General features: G+C 45.3%; 1 protein-coding gene across 2 annotated transcripts in view; it reads right to left on the reverse strand.

The window, feature by feature from the left end:
• Positions 1-4375: 4375 nt before the first annotated feature.
• The window catches only part of LOC115075689 (FXYD domain-containing ion transport regulator 5-like), a 121028-nt gene continuing 98909 nt past the window's right edge, over positions 4376-26494 (reverse strand). The window contains exons 3-10 of one of the 2 annotated variants that reach the window (XM_029576320.1): positions 24268-24357; positions 17466-17510; positions 12934-13002; positions 9196-9246; positions 7800-7844; positions 5495-5569; positions 4612-4657; positions 4376-4530 (exon numbers count right to left, since the gene is read on the reverse strand). In XM_029576320.1, coding sequence (XP_029432180.1) covers positions 4506-4530; positions 4612-4657; positions 5495-5569; positions 7800-7844; positions 9196-9246; positions 12934-13002; positions 17466-17510; positions 24268-24357 — 446 coding nt within the window. In that variant the 3' untranslated portion in view covers positions 4376-4505. The remainder of the gene's footprint in view (positions 4531-4611; positions 4658-5494; positions 5570-7799; positions 7845-9195; positions 9247-12933; positions 13003-17465; positions 17511-24267; positions 24358-26494) is intronic. The other variant, XM_029576321.1, reaches the window with a different exon arrangement.

The following is a 26494-nucleotide window of genomic DNA, read 5'->3' on the forward strand; positions in this document are numbered from 1 at the left end:
ATTCACTGTATTCACAGATCACAAGAATCTGGAACATTTGAGCCATGCCCAGCACCTTAAAGTCCGTCAAGCTCGATGTGTCCTGTTCATTTCTAGGTTTAACTTTGAGCTTCACTATTGTCCAGCTGGGAAAAATCTCCGGGCAGATGCCCTGTCATGTTCTTTTGAACCAGAAGATACTCTGGAAGAACCCGGTCACATTATTGACTCAGCTTGTTTTTGCCTGTCAGCAACTCACCCAGTTCCTACTGGGAAGACTGTAGTGTCCCATCGACTCCGTGAGAGAGTCCTCCGGTGGGCAATGAGTCTAAGTTTACCGGTCACCCAAGGTGAGCACGGACTCTAGTGCTGCTCCAGTGGTTCCTCTGGTGGCCCACTATGGTCTCTGATGCTAAAACATACATCGATTCCTGCAACATCTGCGCTAAACAAAAACCACTGGTCGGCCGACCATGGGGGTCTGCTCCAGCCACTTCCAGCTCCTGAAGAACAATGGACACATCTCTCCACGGATTTCATCGTGGACCTACCACCATCTAAGGGTCACACGATTATATGGGTTACCATAGATAAATTTTCTAAAATGGCACATTTTGTTCCACTGCTGGGCCTACCATCTGCTCCCGAATTGGCAAGCCTGTTCTTTCTTCACATCTTTTGACTTCATGGCTTGCCCAAATATATTGCTCTGACAGGGGTCCACAATTTGTTGCCCGATGCTGGTGCGCTCTTTGTAGCAAATTTGGCATCAACATCAGTTTAACAGCATACCATCCACATGCCAATGGACAAGCTGAGCATATGAACTGCTCCTTAAAGTCATTTTTCCGCGTCTATATAAACAACCATCAAGACAATTGGTCCGAACTCCTTCCTTGGGCGGAGTTTTCCCACAACTCCATATTTCCGCTGCTACGGGTACATTGCCCTTTTCCATCATCTATGGGAAGCAACCATGACCAACACTGCCCATACCATTATCGGTACCCTCTCCTGCTGTGCAAGCTACTGCTGATGCCCTCAAGGCACTCTGGAATCAGACGAACATTCGCTTACGCCAAGCCACTTCCCGGACCTAGAAATCTGTGGACAGCTATCGACGCTTGGCTCCTGAGTTTCTTCCTGGCCAGAGAGTCTGGTTGAGCATGCAGTATATTCGGCTTAAAATACCTTCCCAAAGGTTTGCATCAAGGTATATTGGACCTTTTCCAATTATTCGTCGTGTTGGACCAGTTACATATCAGCTTCGGTTGCCACCTACATAGGGAATCCACAATACATTTCACGTATCACTCCTGAAGCCAGTGGTCCTGTCCTGGCCTTTGCGAAAAGTTCCTGAACCACCGCCGTTGGTTGCAGAGACCAACACCACCTACAAGGTTCATGAAGTCATTGATGTTCGCCGTAGGGGCTGCCGGTGGGAATACCTCCTTTCTTGGAAGGGTTATGGCCCTGAAGAAAATTCGTGGGAGCCAGCTTGTAACATCCTGGATAAAACCCTCCTCCTACAATTTCATAGTGCCCATCCGGGCAAACCCAGACCTCCATGGTGGAGGCGTAAAGGGGGGGGTACTGTTATGCGTGCTGGCCGCAGCAGACCCACAGCTTGGCCCCCTCACCTCAAGTGAATCCAGTGCCTGGTCCCTCATCCCTGGCAGCGGTGGGCCACCGGCTCTGTCCTCTGTCCCTGATGCTCCCGGCTCAGCTACAGATCCTGGTGCCTCCAGTTCAGCTACAGATCCTGGTGCTCCGCATCGGGCCTCTCTGCGTGGCCCATTGAGAGACGCTGCTACTCAGCACCGCTCCCCTCCCTAGGCGCGCACGCATCACTATGTCTTAAGTAGGGCCCGCAGCGGGAACCTAACCGCAGCCCCAGATGATGATGTCAGCAGAGCTCTGGTACTTAAGCCCGGGCTCCGCTTCCTTGGATTGCCTTTGCAATAGGTCTACTCGCTGGTCAAGTACTCGTTGCCTCTTAGAGATTCTCCTCGTTCCTGGTTCCTGATCCTCGCTGACTCCTGTTACTGGTTTCCTCGTTCCTGTGTTCCTGATCCTCTACCTGTCATCGGATTGCCTCCTCGGACCTTGACTTCTGCTTTGCCTGACCATGCCGTTGACTCTCTCCAAGCCCGGACCTCTGCTTTGCCTGACCACGCTGTTTACTCTCTCCAAACCCGGACCTCTGCATTGCCTGACCACGCCGTTGACTCTCTCCAAGCCCGGACCTCTGCATTGCCAGACTACTCCGCTGCCTGTCTCGAGACCCAGACCTCAGCCTTGCTTGCCACTGCTTCCAGATTGCCGCCAGCCCTGACTCCAGCTTGCCCTATGACGCCTCTTCAGGCTACGTCCTGGACTTGGCTTATTCAGGCTTCCATCTGTTCTTGCTCGGGCGCCCCCCTGTCTGGTTCTATTGGCACCCAGGTCTCCGGGACTCCAGCTCATCCAGTACAGACTAATAGTCTTCTCAGTTGCTACCTCTAGGCTGACCTCGATTCTTCCATCGATGACGACATACGGAGGCCCACCTAAGCCCAGCCAGCCTCGGTACCCAAAGGCTCAACCCGTGGGGAACGAGGGCTGGTATTGGTGAAGTGTCAGCTGGCCTCCGTCCATCAGCCCTCTCCGCCTGCCTCCATTGTATGCAAATCTGTCTAATGCATTTTCACTAAAAACTCTGAAAACCAGTCCCGTTTGTGACTCTTGAGAACTGGATTTGGCAACCCATGACTTAAAACAGTGGTTCTCAACCTATTTTTGGCTGGGACACACCTGACAGATGGTTCTCACATGCATGACACACTGAACATATGACTGTCATGGGGCTATATGTAAACATACACTCTGCATCCATGAGACAAACTTTTAGTCCCATTTAGTTTCCTGGATTTTAATTTGAAGTACCTGCTGCCACTTTTTTGCTCGGCACGACTGGTTTCTATCATTTTTCAATCTCCCCTATTTCCCCTAGGGAGGGCTTAAGCGATTCTGCTTTTTATTTTGTTTTGCATTTAAACATATACGGGGGGGGGGGGGGGGGAGGGCAATTTTGAAACTGGACAGGAAGCTTGCAGGTCTCTAAGTGCAAGCTAATTTTCATAGGAAAACTCTCCCTGGAATGTTCTTTTGAAATTTCGGAGCTGGCGGAGGGCCATGGGTACAAACTGAAATCCCTAGGAATACTTTCCATTCCCTCCTCTCAGCCCGCCCCTTTTCCCTGTGGCAATAAATCCCAGTCCTCCAAGGAAAGCAGGAACTACCCCACATACAGTTCAATAAAACCAAGCCTGGCTTAGACTCTCTCTCATGACACGGAGTCATCTGGGCACTCACGAAAGTGTATTTACTTACACAAAAAGCCATATTTGCTTGGAGTTGCCAGAGTTGACGTTTAGAAATACAGATACAATAAATTGCTTTTATTTGGAGGACTGTGCAAAGGTGAGGCAACTTCTATGATGTCTAGCTAAGTGGATGAAGAAGACAAATCACGTTATTCATTGAGAGGGCATCTTCTTAAGTGGAATCTTCAGTGCTTGCACCGGAAGTTATTTATAAGATGGCAACATGGTCTTCAGTATATACCTTTATGAAACACTACAGATTAGATGTACATACCATGTAGCACTCAGTTTTTACAGCTAGAATCCTTATGACAGCCCTAAATTCTTCCCTCCCAGTTTAATTGGACTTGAGTATGTCCCATGACTCTGGATTGGTGCAGCAGGATGATAAGGAAGATACTTTGTAGAAGAAACCCCAGCCTAGGGCTTGCATTACATTTTCCACATTGAAGAGGGCAAACTGGGCAAGTGGTAATTTTTTGCATCCCGGGACAATGGTTAATGCCCTCATCTACATAAATTTACATGTGATGAGCACTATTAGCTGCGCACTCGATTGGACATGTGTTTTGGACGCGTTAATCCCGTTATTGTATCGGGTGTTAGCTTAGTGCGTCCAAAACGCATGTCTAACACAGAGTTAACTGGTGCGCTGGCCTGAGCGCCCGATATTGCATAGGCCTGATAATAAGTTTAACCATCAGGGTATGTTTGAGGTTACTAAGTGGGGGATATCATCATTCAGTATTAGTGCACAGTACATGGCAGAAGTCACTATTTAGTGTTAACACTGGGTACACTGAAGTGGAAATCATAAATCAATGACAATTCAGGATCTGCTGCAGGGGAACTCATTGTTCAGTGTTAATATAAATTATAGAAGCTGAAAATGTGGGAACATGCCCAAAATTCATATAACAAAGCTGATAATGATGCAGAGATTCTAGAAAATGATTTCAACTTCAGGAAAAGGCAGTTCATTAAGGACTATCCAAAAAAACTAAAATACATTGATGCAGACAACTGAAGTCCTCATTTTTACATAAGAGACATTTATTGATAGTTGATGACTATTTTTCTCCAAGGAGTCGTGAATAGGCCAGGTCCCAGTATGAGCTTTGATTCTTCCTGTTGGATGCAGGAAACCTCAAGAGTTTCTTCTCAATTCTGCGTGATGTTGTACTTCCTGGAAGCAACAGGAAAACAAGTTAAGCATTAGCCTGGTTATCAAAGTGAACATGAAGAAGGCTTCTACTGGAGGCCTTACCTTCTCTCCTTCCGCTGACATGAGGAGATGTTCCTGCATCGACCGCCTGAAATGAAAAAGGGAGGAAAGAGAAATGTCAGGCAGACGTTGCACAACGTTGTACAACGTTCAGGGCAAATACAGTAGAAGAGATGAAAGGATCACTTGGAGCTAACCCTAGCTCGGTCACTGACTCTATGTTGACTCTAGACAAGTCACTTTATCTCCCTGTTCAAGTTGGGCAGTGAAAAGGGGTGCATAGCATGAAATGCTTTTTAAAACAAAAATAATACAAACTATGTCTTGTATCCCAGGGATTCCAGACATTCAGAATGAAGATGTAAGCCACTCTCCGTTATAGAATGAATATTGGTGCGGTCTAGAATGAAGTCTGCTGGCTGTTAAGTACAAGTTGGTGAGAAGGCTTGGGTATGTCTGGGAGGCGTTATGTGACACCAGAATAATCCCAGGGAGGGATCCCTCATTCCCTTTCCCTCGCCTCATGCATTCGGAAAATGAACAGGCGTGAGATGAGTGTTCAGCACATGATACACTTTACAATGGGAATTTCCTTCCTCAACTGATCTTGACTCAAATGTTTGGGTCAGAGATGCTGCAGATTGTATCAGCTCATGAGGAGCACTGAATATAACACTTACTGGCATGGTCTCAGCTCATTACTATCAAAACTGCCTGGTAAGGTGGAGGGGCATTAGTTTTCTGCCTCCACAAATTTCATGAGGAATTACTGGTACGGATCAAAGACTGAGATTATGCACTGATCCTGGACAGAACTCCTAGTGTCTGTGTTTTAGCCAGGAATACCAACCTAGCGCTACATACAATTAATTGCATTAACAAGCAACAAACGAATGGAAAACAGCAGTGTAAGGACAACACTTACAAGTTAGGATAAGAATTCCCAGGATGAAGAGAACAGCAGAAAAGATCAGTCCATATATCATCAGTGTAACATAATCTGGTCATTAGAGACAAAGAATCAGTTTATTCCTTCTAGCCAGGTAAACTTCACACATTTCTATTATCGTTAGTAAAAAAAATATCACCATCACCCCTCTAACAATTAATGGGGCAATTTTCAATACTTTGCATTTTGATGCAAAGTTTGTGGCTATTTTTACCCACGGACTTTGCACCTGTTCTGGAAAGAAAAGCACCTACAAGCTTTTCCTTTGAAAATTGCTCATGGAAAAATGATCTTGCAGAGATTTGCACCTCCTTTTTCTGTGGCAGCCCTAACTTACCAGGTCATTTATCAAATCATGTGATCATGGGCGTGGGGGCAATTTTACATGCACAGTCAGCGGTACGAACAGCAGATTTGATGCGATTTGGAGTGAGGAAAGCTACACAAAGATGAGATTTCTACATTGTACTTCTGTCGTAGCTTGTGCAAATCTCAGCTTTGTGTAGCTTTCCTCACTCCAAATCACATCAAATCTTCACTGATGCATAAGGTGCTGCTCGTACCTTTGACTGTGCATGTAAAACTGCCCCCCAAAACCTCACTCCGAGTTACTAGTTGCCCCTCTTGCAGTGGTATAAAGTTCACTTATATGAGAGCCTTATAAAGAGAGTCAGTCAGTCACTCACATTCTCTCTCTCACTCACTCACATTCTCTCTCTCTCTCTTTCTCTCACCACACCCCATTTTTATTTATTGTGGTTGCTATTTTTAGCAATTTTATAGCAAAATGATAAATCTAGGTCTTATTTAGCTAACTTGACTGGATGATACTTAAAGCCATGGGAGTACTCTAATGTGCGTTAAATAGCTTATGTCGTGCAATGTACACATTATGATGCATGGCCCTACCCAGTTTGCCTCCCCTATTACAACCTGCTTTGCATGTAATTTGCATGCATAAATAATGCAAATGCATGCAAAGAAGGCCATTAATAGGCAATTTCATGTTAATATTTTATTGTGGAAGGGCAAAGTCCAGGTCGCTGGACCTTGCACCTGTGACAACGGGGACAAGGTCAGGTTGGCACCATTTTGAAAAATGGCGTCAACTGGGACAGGTGCTAGGGGGCCCCCAGCACCATCACGGGACCCTCATTGAACTTTTAAGTTTCAGGGAGTGTGGGAGGGGGGTCAGTGGGTGGAGTCAAGGAGCTCCCTAAACACTAGTGAGAAGTTTTTTTTACATTTGGGGGGAGGGAGGGGGGATTTTTATTTATAACGTTAGGGGCAGGGGTGCCAGAGGGGGCCCTATTCCCCAATGAAGTCATTTCACTATTGGGGGGGGGGGGCGCTTGCCTTTTATATCATCCTTTGGGGAGGGCTATCGCTGCATATGAAATGCTTACTTTTTTTTTTACATTTGAGGAGTTGGGGCCACCTCAAGTGGTGATCCCTGGGGTCAGCATTGACCGTCACTCAACCTGTGTTCTTTTATCCCATGGCCTATGGCCATGAGAAAAAAGAACATGATTTTTTTTCAGGGGAGGGGGGCCCCACTATCCTGGTAACATCCCCTGCAATAGCGAGACCCCTCCCATGAACAAACCAGTTTATTGCTCTAGGTGTTAGGCAGATAAGGCTGGATATCCGCTCTTCTTCAGCTACGTTAACTGGATAGGTAGCCATGCCCTGGAACACCCTCACCCCGCCCACTACTTAGACAGATAGGGGTAGATTTGAAAAGACGCGCACACTTCCCGGCACGCACACATGCATGTGCCGATTTATAACACGTGCACCAGGCAGGCACATGTTATAAAATCCAGGGGCCGCTCGCATGTGCATTCGGCCCAACATTGCAAACATACATGCAGCTACGAGACTGAGCCTCTCCCACTTCCCTACCCCCTACCTAATCTCTCTTTCCTTTCCCCTCTCCTCCTCACTCCCTAACCCCTTTCTCATCCTGTACCCGCCACCTCCAGCCCCGCCCCACTCCCCAGACTGCCCCTTTCCTTGCGTCCGGCACTTCTGTGCGTTACAGGAGTTACGTGCGTGGCTGGGCTCCCATGAAAGTGCACATGACGTGCGCAAGGCCCGGCCACGCACGGAACTCCCGTTTTTCACGCGTGCAACCTTTTGAAAATCTACCTGATAACTATTTATCTGCCTAAATAGTTATCTAGTTAAGCGCCTCCCCGCTGAACATAGCAATCGTTTTTAGTATTCAGAGAGGAAAGAGCTTCTGGATTAGTTGGGAGAAGGATGAGGCGTTACCAACCATAATAAAAGATTCTTTCATTGTGCTGTCGGACTTTGGAAAGGTCTGTAAAATCAAAACCAAGAAACTATTATTATTACTATTATTAATGCTACTGAAACGTTTTATTTCATGATTGCTGAATTTGAGGTACGATAGTTCATCAAGATAAAAATGTGTCTAATCAAACAAGAGTTTATTCACTTCGGTACAAGATACATTCCCTCTTCTATTGCCAACAAGTACGTGTTATGTTCTTTAAGTCTTTCTCCGAGTGAGCCTCAAGGTACTGTATAGAATGCAGATTAAAATACAGTAATAGCTATTACACATCTTAAATAATATAAAAGTGTAGTGTGGGAGGCAATCCAGATATATAATCACTGGGTCTCAACTCCACTCTTGATGGCATCACCCAGGTCTGGCTTTTGTATGACTTAAACAGGAAGTGTATGGTATGTTGCTATCTGGTAGTCAGGTTGAAAATTGCATTTCAACATCAGTGTGGTCAGTTTTCAAAAACCTGCAATACAGAGAACTTTATTTTGTCTTCAGCTCCTGATGTCCTAACTTGGGAGCCTATAGAGAAAGCTAAACCTCTTCTTTTATTTTTTTTTTAGCAGAGAAAAATCAGATCTTAATACCAAAACATTAATTGAGTGCTGAACAGTTTGATACTCACTGTGAATGGCATAGCATTGAACATAGCCGCACAGACAGCAGACCTGCTACAGCTGTGATAAGGAACTCTGAGAGCTCAGTCAAAGGCAGATAGATGATTGCTGGCAAAGAAGAAGCTGTAACTATCAATAAATAACAGACACCAGCAGCAGATGCAAAAGAAAGCAAGAAGCAAGGTGAAAAGAGAGATGCCTCCAAGATCCTGCAGAGGATTCAGATGTCATACATGTGGACCCTTGTTGCTCTGGTGTGGTTGGCATATCCGAGGGAGCAAAGCCCCTAGGCCCCCACAGACAGCTGGCAGACGTACCCTGGGATGAGGCTGGTCATGAGCTTCACCTTTTACTAGCCCTTTTCCCCGCTTGTTGAGCTCTTGGGTTCCAGAGCCCAGTAGGACTTAGGCGAGGGTATCTCAGAGTATAGATTGATACAGAACCAGAACCAGGCAAGGGTCAGAGGTGGGCAGCAAGCAAGAACAGTCAAGGTCCAGGCAACAGTCAGAGGCAGGCAGCAAGCAAGAACAGTCAAGGTCCAGGCAAGGGTCAGAGGTGGGCAGCAAGGAAGAATGGTCAAGGACCAGGCAAGGGTCAGTGGCAGGCAGCAAGCAAGAACAGTCAAGGACCAAAACTAGTATTGATTTAACCTGTTCCTTATGACATGGAGCCAGGTGCCAACCCTCCCCAAGGCCCAAGGTTATTGTATACTATATAGATTGAATCCCTTGCTGATTCTATACCTGGAGTTGGTCTTCTTGTGGTGGAATCCCCTCCTTTGCGAGACGTATATCCTATCAAAAGAGAGCAAGGAATCTCATCAGCCAATGACAATACATTGAGGCTTCTTTGCACTAATGGGGGTTACAGGGTCTCCAGTCCAGACAACTCAACCTGCCCAGATCTTCTGGAAGACTTCCTGGTTGCCTGCTCTGTTTCCTGCATTTTGGTTGTAGTGATGGGACGTCCAGATGTTCCAGCTACTGAAACCTGAATGTCTCTCCCCCTCAACATTTAAAGGCAACAAAAGCAGTAAGAATAGGGACGCCCCCTGCAGGTTGTTCCCCTCCTCTTCCAGGAGTACATGTTTCCTCTCTAAATCAAAAAGGATGTGGGGCGGCGAGTGAGCCTCCCCTACAGGGACATACGTGGGCCTCTCTCGCTGTGTCCATCCATTATTACCAGTTTGTCACCATTCTGCCTGTCATGGAACAAGATGAAGGAGCAGGAGGTGGGAACAGCGGGAAAGATAGAAGGTGGAGAAGCAGAAAGAATGGGAAATGAGGGAAAGTCTAGAAAGTGAAAGGGTTTGTTTTATGAAGGGGAAAGGAGGATGAAGGAATATGGAAGAATGAGTAATGGAGAGGGAAGTGAAAGATGGACATAGAGGGGAAGAGATGGAAAGCGAGAACAAAGGAGATAAAGATGAAGTGATAGCAACAGAGGAAAAGGCAATAAGGAGGGGAGAAACAGAGGAAGCTAGAAGGAAACCATGGAAACAGGGCGTAAGAGAGAGAGAGAGAGAGAAATGAGAGATGAATGTCTGCGAAGTGAAAAGGGGGATGATTAAATGAGGAAACTTGTTAGAAAGAAACTGGAAGGAGCAATCCAGAAGGTTAAAAGCTTCGAGGAGGCATGGACACTGTTTAAGATGACCATCAGCTGACTTTCCACTGCCCGGGACCCCAGAGGCTTCTTGGAAGGCAAGCGCTTGATGACGCTGATGACCCCCTTAAGCAGCAGCCCCTGAAGGAGGGTCTGAGTTCTCCGGACGGGGGCTTCTGATTTCTTAGCCCCCTGCTCAAGCTCAGTTTCTTTAATCTTCATATGATAACAGCTCAACTAGACCTACTTTTGTTATCACATTTGTTTTAGATACAGCAAAAATATTTTCTTTCATCAATATTTTAAATACAAGGAGAGTTTATTGTTATGATTGGCCAGCACTGGGGTAGGCCCGTGACGGGCCGCTCTCCTGGATTCACTCCTGCACCGGCAACACTTCCTCAACATGGCAGGAACACGGCAATGACTCTGCAGGCCTCAGCCTCCAGCGTGGCGCAGACGCCTTCTTCCTGCTTTCCCTGTGGAACCCAAAGGCGCATGCAAGTGCCACACAACCTTTCTTAAAGGGCCAATGGCAGGAAAACCCCGTGGCACCCAATGATGGCATCAGCAGGATTTCTATATCTAAGGACTGCCCTTGCCCCCTGTCACTGCCTCAGCAATGGGCATTCTTGTGTGTGCGGCCAGGCTATTTTATTGGGGAAGAGGGCACAGAAGAGTTAGGAGCAGCAGCAGGAGGAAGGTCGCAGAAGAGGTTATAGCCAGAAGCAGCAGCGGCGAGGGAGAATCTCAAAGCCTGGAGCGGCATGAACGGAAGATTGCATAGGGGAAAGATGATCCTTTCTTGGAGCAGCAGGGAAGGGAAGAAGGTCAGATCCTGGAGGGGCAGCGCTTGGAATAGCAGGAAACATGGAGAACATAAGAACATAAGAAATTGCCATGCTAGGTCAGACCAAGGGTCCATCAAGCCCAGCATCCTGTTTCCAACAGTGGCCAATCCAGGCCATAAGAACCTGGCAATTACCCAAACAAGAAGATCCCAAGCTACTGATGCAATTAATAGCAGTGGCTATTCCCTAAGTAAACTTGATTAATAGCCATTAATGGACTTCTCCTCCAAGAACTTATCCAAACCTTTTTTAAATACAGCTATACTAACTGCACTAACCACATCCTCTGGCAACAAATTCCAGAGCTTAATTGTGCATTGAGTGAAAAAGAATTTTCTCTGATTAGTTTTAAATGTGCTACTTGCTAACTTCTATGTACTTATGTTCATGGAGTTCCCCTAGACCTTCTATTATCCGAAAGAGTAAATAACTGATTCACATTTACCCGTTCTAGACCTCTCATGATTTTGTAGACCTCTCTCATATCCCCCCCTCAGCCGTCTCTTCTCCAAGCTGAACAGTCCTAACCTCTTCAGCCTTTCCTCATAGGGGAACTGTTCCATCCCCTTCATCATTTTGGTCACCCTTCTCTGTCAGAACCTACTAGGATGGCAGTGAAGAAGGACAAGGCCAGAAACTATAGCAGAGTGGGTGATAGGGTAACAGCATGAGGGAGCCCACCACATGCAGCCCTCACCCAATGTTAGAGTCTGCTGCTACTTGTTTCTGTATTTTCCTTCTGCAAATGCTATCAAATGCACAAGACAACCAGCAGAGGGCAGAGAGGAAGGGAGACGGAGCAGTGATGGTAATTGATGGAATGAGGACTGCTGTAGTTGCCTTGTCTACTTTGCTGCCTGTCTGGTAGTGCTCATCTTGCTCTGAAGTCATCAGTCTAGACTTGGGCAGACTCTTCAAAATACTGAGGTCAATATTCAAAATACATTCATTGCTATTTAGTGGGATAAGTAGAATTTACGCGGCTAAGTAGCGGCCACTGAATATGCGCCTACGTTCAGTCGCCACCGCTTAGCCATCTAAGTCACTTATCTGCCTAAAATGTTAGCCACATAAGTTGTGGGTGTGTAGTAGGAATGTGGTGGGCAGATCGGAGAAAAGCAAGTTAGCCGCATAACTTATCCAGCTAACTAGCAATATCTGGAGTTAACCGCATAAGTTATATGGCTAACTTAGATGCGTCCAATAGTATGTCTAAACTGGTTAGAACTTATTTGGCTAAGTGCTTACTTATATGTGCATATTCAGTGGCTTAGCCGTGCCACTAAATACACATTGTAACTTAGTCAGATAAGTTCTATACATCTAAATTAAGCCTTCTCGAACTCTACCTAATATGCACCATAAACAAACTCTCTACTCAGAGACTGTACATATGAGACACCATATTTATATTGAACTTTTGTACATAATTATTCTCCTCTATCTCTTTCTATTTCTTACATTCCCAGTTCATTAGCCCTTGTTAATTGTAACTGCTTCTCTTCATCACGTTATTTATGTTTTTTGGTTGTATTATCCGCACCCCTGTTTTCTGTAAACCGACATGATGTGAACGAGTTCATGAATGCCGGTATAAAAAAACCTTAAATAAATAAATAAATAAAATAAATTAGTTAACCAGCTAGCTCTGAATACTGAGCCCATAAAATGTTATCTAGGAAACAATATACATCAGCGTGACATGTTGCTATTCCAGCTGTTGACATTACTAGTAAACAAAATGGCTGCCTTCCTGAGCAGGCAGGTAATGACACAGAGCAGACAAAAGAAAGATGAGTCAAATATGGACATCTTTATATTTGGTTGAAATACTCTGGTGAGATTGTATGAATCTATTACAAATAGGTGTTCAACTAAATTGTGTTTGGTTTTTCTACCCCACCTTGAACAGAGGAAGGGCGGGTAACAAATATTTTAAAATAAATAAGTAATTAAAATAAAACTAAACTAAATGGGTGTTAAATCTATTACAAATGAGTGGAAGAACGAAAAGCTTTACTTCACCTGGGGAGGTCAAGGTTGAATGGCTGACACTGTGGCTTTCATGAGTCTCTGCCGTATTTGTTGTATTACCTGTAAAGAAAATTGATATGGTTTTGCCACCAAATAATCATAAATTTGATAGTACTGGGCACAGGCTGGCATGGTGAAGCCAGAGCCTTTCCTCCCCCTCCTGCCCTGCAGAATCCCCCTCTCATTATAGCACTGAAATTCCCTTACACAGCTCTGCCGATGCACCTCACTCCTGCTCTGCAGCATCTTTGCTGTTCTGAGGGTTGGGAGAAAGCTGAGAATGGAAGCTCAGTACACAGAGGTCACGAGCATGGAGCTACAAGAAGGTTTGCTGGAGAGGACTCCCGGTGATGACTCAGTGATGAGTCAATATCCTTGATGTAGCTCTGGTGAACCAATGAAACCATTCTTAATTTTCTTAAAAAGTGACTCCTTTTAAGATTTTTTTTTTTATGCACATGGCAAAGCTGATTGCCTGCTAACAACTTTGTTATTCACAAGAATCCTGAGATGTCAACTAAATCAAAGAGAATTGTGAGTGAAAAGTCGAAGACACAGGAAGACAAAATGGCACCAAGGCCTACCACTGCGATGGAGGAAATCAAGAAAATTTGCTGCATGAACTTACAAAAGTGGTTTCAGTGACTGTGAGTGATAAACTACAGAAGCTCCAGTCAACACTGGATGAACTTAATGAAAAGATGGAAACAAACAACACTGCCATTATTGTAATGGAGCAGAGAGTGGCATTACAAGATCGAGTGGAAGTTCTAAACGTAAGCCTGCTTTCATTACAAAGGAAAAATCAACACTTGGAAGATAATATAGAAGACTTGGAAAAACACAGTAGAAGGAACAATATTCGTGTTGTTGGACTTCCTGAGAGCGTCAAAAATGGAGAACTGAGGCAGTTTTATGAAACATGGCTGCTGGAGGTCCTTGGAATAATCAAGAAGGCTGAGAAAGTTATAAATGAGAGAGCACACCAACTAGGGACTTTGCAAACTGATAATGGTAAACCAAGGCAAGTAATTACTGAATTTTGTGGTTAAAGTTGAGTTACTTAAAAAGGAGTTGCACTTTGAATATCACAAACTTTTATTGTTTACGGATTTCTCAGCCAAATTTCTGGCTATTCATAGAGAAATGACATCATATTGCATATTGTAAATTCTCTCTACAATTTCCTGCTAAGTTAACCCTTTTTCAAGCTGGATCTTTGATAGTAAAGAAGGAGTGAGGAAATTCATGAAGAATATATAATATATAATGTGGATAAAGAAACAAGATTTAGTGAGATTAGCAAAGACATCTACAATAAATTTCTTATATGCAGAGATGAGAGATAATGTTCAAGAAAATGACTTCAAAATGAAGTCTGGGACAAAAAAAATGTGTTTTTCTTTTTTTCTTATGATCACAGAAGTATCCATATTAACAATATATTTTATTTATCTTTCTTGTATCTTTTTAATAATTTGCTTTTTCACTGGTGGAGCAGGATTGAGACAGAATATTTATTATCAAAAAAACTGGTCCTTCTGATACAAGACAGATGAATGACATAAGTGAAAAGTTTAATAACTGTGCCAAATAGCTTTAAAGATGGTATGGTAGAGTACAAGGAAACCATGGGATGACGACTGAGTTAGCAGATATAAACAGGATGTGACTCCAAAAAATAAACTGAAGATATCCAGAGCTAAGAATCCTGCCAATCAACTTGGATTCTTAGCTCTAGAGTACAAGGAAACCTTGGGATGACGACTTAGGGCAAGAAAGAGGATGGTAAAGTGAAGTAACAACTGCCATTAATCAATGATGAGATTATATGTACATTTTGAGAAATATCTTGAGAAACAAACTTAGGGGGTCATTTATCAAAATGCGATAAGGCGTTTTCGCATGCGTTAAGGGCTTATTGCATGCGAAAAGCCCCGTTAACGCATGTGATAGGCTCTTAACGCATGCGTAAACGTGTTTAATGCATGCGATAGCACCATATCGTATGGTGCGATGCAAATTCAGAAAATAGGAGGAGTTAGGGGCGGAGAGTGGGCTGGTTAGCCTGTCTGCGAAGAGCTATCGCACAGCCATAATGCTGATTTTAACAACACCTCTTTGGATTGTGTTAGGCTGTGTGATAGCTGCCCTGACCATGTGGTAAGGTTTCCTTGCTGTTTGCAATGCCTCCTGTATGGCCTATTTCAGGGGAATTGAAGGTCCCAGAGCCTGGGGGGGAGAGGGGGAGAGAGAGTGTGAGAGTGAGAGTGAGAGTGAGAGAGAGAGAGAGCGAGAGAGCCTGGCCATAATATCATGGCCCATAGGTAGGTATTTGTATCCCTATAGTAAGCCCACCTAGTAACTCGAGGTGGGGGTTAGGTAAGAGTGTAGGGGGTTAGGGGCCACTTTGACATTCTACGTGACACCTACGAACAGAACAGTGGTCTCTTGTGAAGATTTGATGGCCTTCGGAGTGAGGAAACTCACTCCAAGATGAGATTTGAGCAAGGTTCTCTCAACCTAGCTTGACTTCCCAGAAGTCTCCCACCTTCACAGTATCTCTTAGGTACTTCCCAGAAGTCGCCCACCTTCACAGTATCTCTTAGGTACTTCCCAGAAGTCTGCCTACCTTCACAGTATCTTTTAGGCAAGGGAGAACCCAGAAATGGGATTGTTTTATTGGACACCTCATTCCTGTTCTCATGAATGGAAAAGAACTTGAAGTTCCTCTTGGCAGTGCACAATGCCAGTCAGGAAAACATTCAGGCTGACTTCCTCAGCTATAATCACTGGATCCCGGGGAATGGGAGTTGAACTAGGATGTGTTTTGCCATATTTGTTGCAGGTGGGGTTGGCCGCAGGTGGATCTGATGGCAACCCAATAGAATGTGGATATAGATCGGTGTTTCAGCTGGTACAGAGAACAGGGGATCTATGGGCATCAAAGTCCTAGTTTAGCACAGGTTGGAAGGCATCTTTCTATATGTCTTTCCTCCATAGGCGCTCATAAACAGGCTGCTTCAAAGAGTCAAACTGGAAAGCTGCTGGGTCATTCTGGTGGCACTGGATTGGCCTAGAGGAAGTGGAGCATTAGGGGATGTTTTCTTTTCTGACCCATAGCAAACCAAAGGTAAAAATAAACCGCAGGATCAGGAGCTCAGCTTCCTAGCTGCCTTTTGCCATCTTGGATCTTGGATATTGTTCTTGATATAAAGAGATACTCCTCCCCATTTTCTATCATTTCTATCCTTCCTCAACAGTTATAGACCAGTATGGCCATATTCCATTCATAAGACTCACTGAACCATGTCTCTGTAATAGTAACAATAACCAAGGACGCCTCCACCACTCGAGCCTGCAGATCTGGAGCATTTGTGCTCTTCGATTTCCATTTATTCTTCCTTGACTTGCTGCTCCTCCTGGTCTTAATTTCTGTCCTTTTGCTTAAGCACGGACTATTGAGTTGATTTGTCATTTTCTCCACCTACTTTACGTACTTGTTGGGGGTAACATTCCAAATCCCACCTGCAACCACCATCCTCACTTAAAGGCCTCATGGCATACGATCTGAATTTCTCACTTAGGATCCTTTTTCTTGCTGTGGACAGTTGTAGGCCATCTTTGCCTCTTATTGTTCCATACACAGTCCTATCCCCCAATATATCTAAAACCTTTAGCTTTACACCAAGCTTTGAGCCATGTACTGAAGTTGTCTATATAGCATAAGCCTTTCCTCTCCCTTTCCATGAACTGGTAACACTTCTGAAAAGGCTATGGACTTTGCCATGTGCAAAGCGTTCGGAAATCTCTCTGTACTGATTATAACATCAGTTTTATAGTTTAATTTCTTCTTAATTACATTAACCATCTGATTTATATTTCTTTGAATTGAGGATCCAGGAAGGCATTTATCCATTTTAGTGCTCATCAAAATGTGTCCCCCAGTTAGACTCATTGTGGACAAAGTATCCCAGAAGGAGTTTTCTGCTTTGCAGTTTTCGATAGATGTCGTTTTACGCTTCAGTTTCCATTACTGGAGCATCATCACTCTCCAGTCCAGAAAAGGCATTTTGTATGGGTATCATTTGAAGCAGGGAGTATCGTACCCTACCGGTGCCCATAATAACCCCAGAGGGCATGAGGGATAAATAATTCTAATTAAATAAATATATAAATCTGTGGGGATGAGAGTAGATTTCTTGGATGCTGTATATTGGAAGAAGCATTTCCAACTGCAGGTGATTCTTCTTTGCTCCTTGAATTGTAGCTTATTCTGCTTTAAGATAAGTCAACTCCTTTTTTATTGTAGAGAGCGGCACACAAATGGGGCAAGCTGTAAGCCTCCAAATGGTTTGCCTTGAGACTAAGGCACTACACTGAGAAAGGCTGGAGGAGAAGAGAAAGGAAACAAAAGAAGCAGTTTGAATAAAGAGAAGGATGCCAGGAGCACTGGGAAGGGAGAGAGGAATGGCTTGGAGCTGGAGGGACACAGGACCACATAAGACACAGCATAGACTTACCCACATTTCCATCATCTTCAGGTGTAGGCCCAGCCGTAGCTGAATCTTATCGGGGAACATGCAAAAAGAAATCCGACCACAAGACTGTTAGAGACACTGGGCTCCGTTTACTGTCCTGTGTGCTAAATGCTGAAATTAATGCTTAGCATGTGATAAAAAAAACATATTACTATGTGCTGTTTGAAACTGGTGTCTGCTGTTTCCCTCACAGAAATTAGGCACAACACGGCATATTATTAAGCTGCATCACAAACCAGCTCAATAATATTAAAATGGCTTTATCACAGATCCTGAAAAACTTTGCGATCTGCAACAAGCCCTGAGGTGGAATTGACTTTCCTCTTGCGAGTTTCAGCAGGATAGCACATCTGCTGGCTCTCTTGGGTGGATGCACCTTCTGCCTCACACCACAATGTTAAAGGGACAGTAAGCCTGGAGAGACAACCCTACTCTGGTAATTCAAGCCAAGAAGGTATCTATGGATAAAGTGCAAGTGCCTTCTGGTTCTCCTCCTTCTAACCACCTTGTAGGAAGCCCTGCCTCCTGGCTCACAACCCCACCCCACCCAATTTTGCAAAAAAAAAAAAAAAACCGCTATATGATGGCACCCAGCCCCCATAACATCCTGGGACCTATTAAACGACTGCTTTGTTGTGGAACTTTTTATTGGCTCTCTCTTTAATTGTTGCTCATGGGACCACTTCAAAACTTGCATGTTCCTTTAACACTGCTATAATAAAGTGGTGGTAAAAAACGTGCGCTACAATTACTAATGCACTAAAGAAAAGCTTTACTACCAATGTAATAAGCCAATTATATGCATATTGCTGAGTAGTAAACAAAAAAAAAGGTATACTTAAAATAGTGCAGTAAAAACAAGCCAAACTGAAAAGTGCACTAACTTTATGACCATTTTACCTTCAGATATTAGAGGTGGAAGATGATTTTAACTCACACTGCTAAGCACTGAATTTAAATGGAGGTTCTCTGGTCCAGCCCAGGACCAGCCAGAGACCTTCTGCTCCGGGACTATACATTCCTTAACACCCCCCACCTCCCATAACGCTCCTTCCATCCATTCATTATTACAGCCCCCTAACCTCCTATACTTACCTTTCCTGTAGAATGGCTTCCCCTATCATCCCCACCAGACGTTTTTTAAAGGTAGATGGTGAGGGTAGGGGGGAGAACTAGATTAGTAAATGAATGCAGGGTGTGGCAGATTAGGTGGAGTAAGAGGTTCTGGTCCTAGGTCTCCTGGATGCAGGTAGACTGGTACTGGGATCCTGAGTCCTAGGGTTCTGGACTCAGGTCTTCCAAGTCCAGGGATGCCAAAAGGAAAATTGGGTCTTACCTGCTAATTTCCGTTCCTGTAGTACCATGGATCAGTCAAGACTCCTGAGTTTTGCCTCCCCTCCAGCAGATGGAGACAGAGAAGTTTTTGACTGACACTGCCCTGTACCTCGAGGTGCCACCTACACTGTACCCAAGCATAATGAATAAAAACTACACAAACTATTAAAAATTTTACACCCTCATGAGTAAAGTCAGGAGAAACCCTGCAACGCCAAAAACCCTGCTCACACTCGAACCCCAAGTGGGAGCAGAACCAGTTGTACCCTTCAGAAGCAATCTGCAGAGAAAAACAATAAGGACTGAACGAGCGGACTCTCCGTTACCCCAGCTCTGAAATGGGCGGGACTCTGGACTGATCCGTAAGTAAGGTACAGCTGGCATAAAGCGCCTAACACATAATCTCCAGATACCTACCTGGAAATTATTTTTATCACACTGATAATTGTAAAAACAACTGAAAAGTCTAGAATGAATCACATCTGCTTCACCCATGAGTCATGTATCAATAGGTAATATATATCATTATTCAGCTAGTTTTTAACATTTCTATGTTACCGAATACTACTGGCACCTTTTTTGCAAAGTACTAACTATACCCTACTATATGTGCCTTTTTTGCAAACCGTTATGATGGTAAATAACTTAATGACAGTATAGAAATTTTTTTTTTAATAAATAAATACTATAGGAATGAAAATTTGCAGGTAAGAACCAATTTTCCTTTCCCTGTACATACCCGGATCAGTCCAGACTCCTGGGATGTACCCAAGCTTCCCTAAGTGGGGTGGGACTTTGAGAGTCCCACTCGGAGCACACTTTCTCCAAAACCCCCAGAACCTGGGGCCTGGACATCCAACCGATAATGCCTGGCAAAGGTGGGCAAAGACTTCCAAGTAACTTCCAAGTAACCACACTACAAATCTCCTGCGGCAAAACTGGCTCACGAAGCCGCCTGCGACTGGGTAGAATGCGCCCGAAGACCGACCGAAACCAGACGGCCTTGAACCATATACGTAGATCCAATAGCCTCTTTCAACCAGCACACGATAGTGGCCCTAGAAGCCTTATGCCCCTTTTTGGGGCCATTCCACAGCACGAAAAGATGGTCCAACAAGCGGAAGCTATTTGTAATTTCCAAGTAACGTAACAGAACCCGCCGCACGTCCAACTTAAGCAGGTCCTTAGACTGAGGATCGGAGCAGTCCAAGTCTGGAAATGAAGGGAGTTCCACTGACTGATTCAAATGAAAGGATACCACCTTTGGGAGAAAGGAGGGAACTGACCTCAAAGAGATTCCCATATCCATAATCCTTAAGAAGGGCTCTCTACAGGACAAAGTCTGAAGCTCCGACACTTTCGTCGTGCTGAAGAAATAGCCATGAGAAAAAACACTTTTAAAGTAAGATCTTTTAATATTGCCCTCTTTAAACGCTCAAAATGCACCACACGAAGGACAAGGATTCCGGACCGGAAGACACAAACGCTTTGCCCCCCCGGAGAAAACGCACCATGTCCAGATGTGCAGCCAAGGCCACACCTCGCACCTTACCACAGAAACAACCAAGAGCTGCTACCTGGACCCTCAGAGAGCTATAAGATAAACCTTTAGCCAAGCCAACTTGTAAGAAGGCCAAAATATCTCCCACCAAGGCCTGAGTAGGCTCCACCTTGTGCTCCACACACCAAGACTCAAAGATTCCCCACACCCTGACATAGGCCAGGGAGGTAGAAGTTTTCCTAGACTGCAAGAGAGTAGCAACCACTGCATCCGAATAACCTTTACTCTTTAGCCATTGTCTCTCAAAAGCCATGCCACTAGACAAAAGCGATCTGCCTCTTCCAAACAAACAGGCCCCTGATGTAGGAGATTTGGCAGCAGATGAAACCTCAGGGGGCCGTCCACCGCTAGATTGACTAGATCCACAAACCACGGACGCCTCAGCCATTCCGGCGCTACCAGGATCACCTCTCACGGATAAGCTTCTATACGCCACAGCACTTTGCCAACCAAAGACCAAGGCGGGAACACGTACAGCAGGACGTTCCCTGGCCAAGAGAGAACACCCCCTCTGTTCCTGGCTCCTGGCATTGACTGAAGAACTGCGGGGCTTTGGCATTTCGAAACGTCGCCATCAAATCCACACTCAGCCTGGTCCACTTGTCGCATATGAGGTGGACGGCGTTGTTGGACAGCTCCCAATCCCTGGGATTGAGCTGGTGATGACTGAGGAAATCTGATTGCAATCCTGACTAGGTGCCGCTCTGCCCAGCTGATCAACTCCCGGGCCTCGATCACCACAGGCCGACTCTTGGTCCCTCCTTGACGATGGATATAGGCTACTGCTGTCGCATTGTCGGACAGGATCCTGACCGATTTCCCCTGCAGCACAGGAAGAAGTGCCTGCAGCGTCAATCGAACAGCTCTGGTCTCCAAACAATTTATTTATTTAAAATCTTTTCTATACCGTCATTAAGTTATATACCATCACAACGGTTTACAGAAAGGCACATATAAAAGTACTAGTGTTACCCGGCCACGCGTTGCAGTGGCAGAGTCAGGTTCTTTTCACCCCCTCCCCCGTCCCCTTGCTCATTTACCTCAGTCACTCATCCTCTTCCCCCTTGGTCACTCACCCCCCCTTTCCTCCCCTGTCCCCACTCCAACTCTCTCTCCTCACACTCACCCCTCCCCCTTTGGTCACTAACCCCCCCTTCACTCCCCTGTCCCCACTCCAACTCTCACCCCTCACACTCACCTCTCCCCTCTGTGTCTCTCCCCTGACACTCACCGCCCCCTTCATTCTCCCTCCCCTCACTGTCTACTCCCTACCTTTTTGTCAGTGACACCGCACCCTCTCTCAATCTCCTTCCCTGACTCTGATCCCCTCCCGCTCCCAATGCCCTCCCAGCTGATCCCCCCCCCCCCCCGTCCCTCTCCCTCTTGTGCGGTTCTGCGCGGCACGCTCCCGAACACACAAGGTCAGCGAGGATCCCTCCCTGTTGTGCACGTGAGCCGTACCAGACCGCCGCCGCAGCTCCTCCCAGGTGTCGAAGTTCGGCCGGCCGACACCACCACGCCCGATATCACCGCCGGTCCGCCGCTGCTGCTCCTCCCAGCGCTATGTTGGTTCCGCTGTGCCCGACGTGCACCGCTGCTGCTCCTCCCAGCGCCATGTTGGTCCCGCTGTGCCCGACGTGCACCGCTGCTGCTCCTCCCAGCGCCATGTTGGTCCCGCTGTGCCCGACGTGCACCGCTGCTGCTCCTCCCAGCGCCATGTTGGTTCCGCTGTGCCAGACGTGCACCGCTACTGCTCCTCCCAGTGGCATGTTGGTCCCGCTGCGCCCGACGTGCGCTCCCGCCCGCGCATGCGCAGTACAGCAGTTTCATTTCCCAAGGTAGATAGCGTGTATTGCATGTCTGTCCAACAGATGTCGCTGTTTTCCCCACAAACATCTAAAAACATGTTTTTATCTATAACCGTGTGACATCTATGTAATCTAGATAGAGAAGAACCTTGCCGAAAGTGAAAGCAAGGTTGTGTCCAAATTTGAAAGCAATTGGTGCAGTAGTTTCTGAGATTATCGATTACGTTCAAACTATTTAACATTTTTATTTATATAGATGGAGGTTGTGTATATTAATACTATCTATAAAAGTGCCATTAAAGTTCGGTAACAGTTTCATAATAAAGACTAGTTGATGAAAGTTATAAATATTGTCCTTTTTCTTGTCTATGATTAATTCTATTGAACTGTATATTCTACTTATGTTAAAAGTGCAATAAAATAACAAAGACACACATATTGAGTTAAGTGCTGTGTGCAGCAGGCCATACCACATAGCATCGGAAGCCGGCCGAACTACCCCAGGGACCGGCAAAGCTATTGGCAGAAAAAACTGCGACGGCAGTAGAACAGCATCGGAGGGAATGGGGAATCAGCCCCGGACAGTTGAGCAAAGAAGCTTTATTTTAATTTTTTTGTTTTCCAAACGTGGCTCCAAAAGTGACACTGGGTCCTGTTCCCTTCAGGGTGAGTGAACCAGGCTCCCTGGTATCACCCCAATCACTGTCAGCAGGGCAAGCAAGCAGGATCCCCAACCCTCAGCTCCACACAGCCTCAAATACCAGGGGGGGGGATGGTCTCACCAGAACCTGCCAACCCCCCTGGGAGGCGCAGGAAAATTCCTATTCTCTTCACTCTTTTTTCTTTATATTTTTGATCTATTCCTTTTTCTTTTTTTTTTTTTGAAACTATCTATCTGTCACTGACTGTAGGATTTTGAACCTCCACCATCTGCTGGAGACAGAGAAATACTGACGGACTGTAGGTGGCACCTCGAGGTACAGGGCAGTGTCAGTCAAAATCTTCTTTGTCTCCATCTGCTGGAGGGGAGGCAAAACCCAGGAGTCTGGACTGATCCGGGGACGTACAGGGAACTGGGGATTCCATGTTGGGAAACCCAAGTATGTAGGTGGCTCGGTTTTTTGTTTAACTTCCATTTCTATCCATAAAAATAAATGGAATTTAAAATTTTGTTTCACCTCTAGAGATGCCCCAAAAAGAATCAGTGCTAAAGGTGAAGTAAAAAAATTGTGTGTTAATGTTAGACACATGTATCTGTGCCGGACGTAATTCCATATGCACTGGTTATTTTCATGCATGGAAAGTGTGCTCAAACTAGCACACTATTTTAGTGCTAGTTTGAGCACTATTTGATACTAGCACTATTTTAGTGCTAGTATCAAATATTCTGATACTAGAAGTAATTTTAGTGCACCAACAATTGTGCAAAGTTTAGCACCCCTTATTATATCAGTCTCCTAATGTCTTAGAAAACCAGAGACAAGACAATTATCCAGCCCCGGCTAAAGAGGCTTCATGTGGCTCTTTGCTTATCTGTGTGTAGGTTCTATACTGTCACAAGCTGTTTTTGCAACTGGCGATCTTAGAATTTAAACTCACAATATGGGTTCTAAACCAGCGACTCCAGCACTAAGTTAGAGGAGCAGTTTCCCCAGTGGTGCTGATAAAAGAACCATGTCTGCTTTAGCCAGTTTGCTAACATCCATCCCACTTATTCTACCTTATCACAGTTTCTTTCTCTCTTTCTGTCTCTCTTAGTCTCCCTTCTCTCTCATCCTCCCATCGGTCCATCTCTCTTTCTTTGTCTTTTTCACACACTCTGCTTTCCAGTCATTCCCTCTCTTTCTCTCCCCTCCTGATTCCCGTTTCTCTCTCCATCCCCCTTCTTCTCTCCCGTCCTCCTCTGATCTGCCTCTCTCTGATCCCCTTATCAGTCTCTGTGATTTCTCTTCCTCTCTCTGCTCTCTTGTGCCCGCCTCTTTTCTTTTCGTATTTTGCTCTTCAGCTGGGCGACTAACTGATTATAATAATTCCTCTAACTCTAGAAAGCTATGAAAAGGAAATCTGAGCCTGCCTTTACCTTCAGTAGGCAGGGAGAGGGAAATTTGGGAGTCAGTCCTGCCAGTCTCCAGCCGTACATTTTCTGTAGTCAGGATTCCTGCTGTCCAACCTACAAAGAAAAAACCGACAGCCACTCAGGCGCCATCAAACAGTTTTAGGCTTTTAGAGCTGAAGAGCTTTTCTCAAGTGCTGATAAATGCATCAAAAAATAAACAAAACCACTTTATCTTGTGCGGGTTCCTTTGTGGAGAAGTGTATCGCTGGCCAAACTAGAAGTAAAACCCATTAGGAACACTCAAACAAGATAAAGTGGTTTTGCTTACTGTTCCTCATTCTTATGCAGCCGAGGAGTAGATCTCACCATTAGTGTCCCAGCCAGAGGTAAATGGAGGTGCAGCTCTTAACTACAGCACCAAATCCCCAAATTCTCCCAAAAACCTGATTCCTCTGGGCAGAAAACCTGCCTTTCCATCACTGCTGCTCAGATACATAAGACCAAGGATTACATTTAAGGTTCAGCAAAAAGCCTACAAAACTGGCATTCTCTGCCCAATAATCTCATTGCCTACAACTTCTGAAAGGAAAAAAAATCCCCCCCCCCCCCCCCAAAAAAAAAAACCCAACAAACCCTAAGTAAAAAGTAAACAGACTTGAAGGCATTTTTTTACTTTTTGCCCTGATCCTTACATCTGGAAGTGAAGAAATAACAAAAAGTGGAAAGCAAGCTCAGCAGGGAATTCCGTGTCACGTGGACAGGATGAGCCAGGCCTGTTATTTTCACCCCATTACTTCCCTGGCCTTGTAATTCTCCCTATAACAAACTCAATGATAAGAATGAAGATAAAACCAGGACTGATCCAACCTGTCCAGATGTCTAATGACTCGCGCAATAGCTCAGACGATGTGTGACTTGAGGGACAGGCAGTAAGAAGCTATGAAACCTGAGGGGTTTCTCTTTAAGGTCCACAACTAACTGAAGGTCATCAGGGTCACACTAAACCAGTCCTGGTTTACCTGCACTGCATCTGTATGGACTTCTTCTCTGAGAAAAATGGGAATTACAAATCCATAGATGCACTAGGAAATAAGCAAGGCTGAATCAATCTGTGCAAGTGACAGCAAATTAACTGGCAACCTTTCTCCACCCTGACATCCTCGCCCAACGGCAGATCGTAAGCAGACAGTGACTCAGACCTTCATCCCTGCTAGTACTGAACTGTAAATAATGCACCTGGAGGACAGACAGCAATGTTAGCATTCTGGGAAACCAAGACCATAACACCTGACATTGGTTCTGAGTCTTCCACCCTGGAGTTTTAAATTGTGACCCCTGGTTCTGCTGATTTTTTTGCAACGGAAAAGGTTTGTCGTTATCTTTGGATCATTAAAACCTTTCAAGTATCTGAAAGTTTGAATCTATCACCCCTGCTCCTCCTTTCCTCCAGGGTGTACATATTTAGATTCTTCAATCTCTCCTCATAAGTCATTCGATGAAGACCCTCCACCTTTTTGGTCCCCCTTCTCTGGACCGCCTCCATCCTGTCTCTGTCCCTTCGGAGATACGGTCTCCAGAACTGAACACAGTACTCCAGGTGAGGCCTCACCAAGGACCTGTATAAGGGGATTATCACTTCCCTCTCTCTCTATGCAGCCCAGCATTCTTCTGGCTTTAGCTATCGCCTTGACACATTGTTTCGCCGACTTCAGATCATTAGAGACTATCACCCCAAGGTCTCTCTCCTGCTCCGTACATATCAGCCCTTCTCCCCCCATCGAATACAGTTCGATGGGGGGAGATGCATGACTCTGCACTTCTTGGCATTGAATCTCAGCTGCCATATCTTCGACCACTCTTCCAGCTTCCTTAAATCCCGTCTCATTCTCTCTATTCCTTCCAGCGTGTCCATTCTGTTGCAGATCTTAGTGTCATCTGCAAAAAGACAAACCTTACCTTCTATCCCGTCCGCAATGTCGCTCACAAAGATATTGAACAGAACCGGTCCCAACACTGATCCCTGCAGCACTCTGCTTAATACCGCTCTCTCTTCAGAGTAAGTTCCATTTACTATCATACATTGTCTTCTGTCTGTCAACCAGTTTGCAATCCAGGCCACTACCTTGGCATTCACTCCTAAGCTTCTCATTTTATTCACAAGCCTCCTGTGCGGGACCGTATCAAAAGCTTTGCTGAAATCCAAGTAGATGACACCAAGTGCTCTTCCTTGATCTAATTCCCTAGTCACCCA

Source organism: Rhinatrema bivittatum, chromosome 14 (genome assembly GCF_901001135.1).
Source record: "Rhinatrema bivittatum chromosome 14, aRhiBiv1.1, whole genome shotgun sequence".
NCBI classification, from domain to species: domain Eukaryota; kingdom Metazoa; phylum Chordata; class Amphibia; order Gymnophiona; family Rhinatrematidae; genus Rhinatrema; species Rhinatrema bivittatum.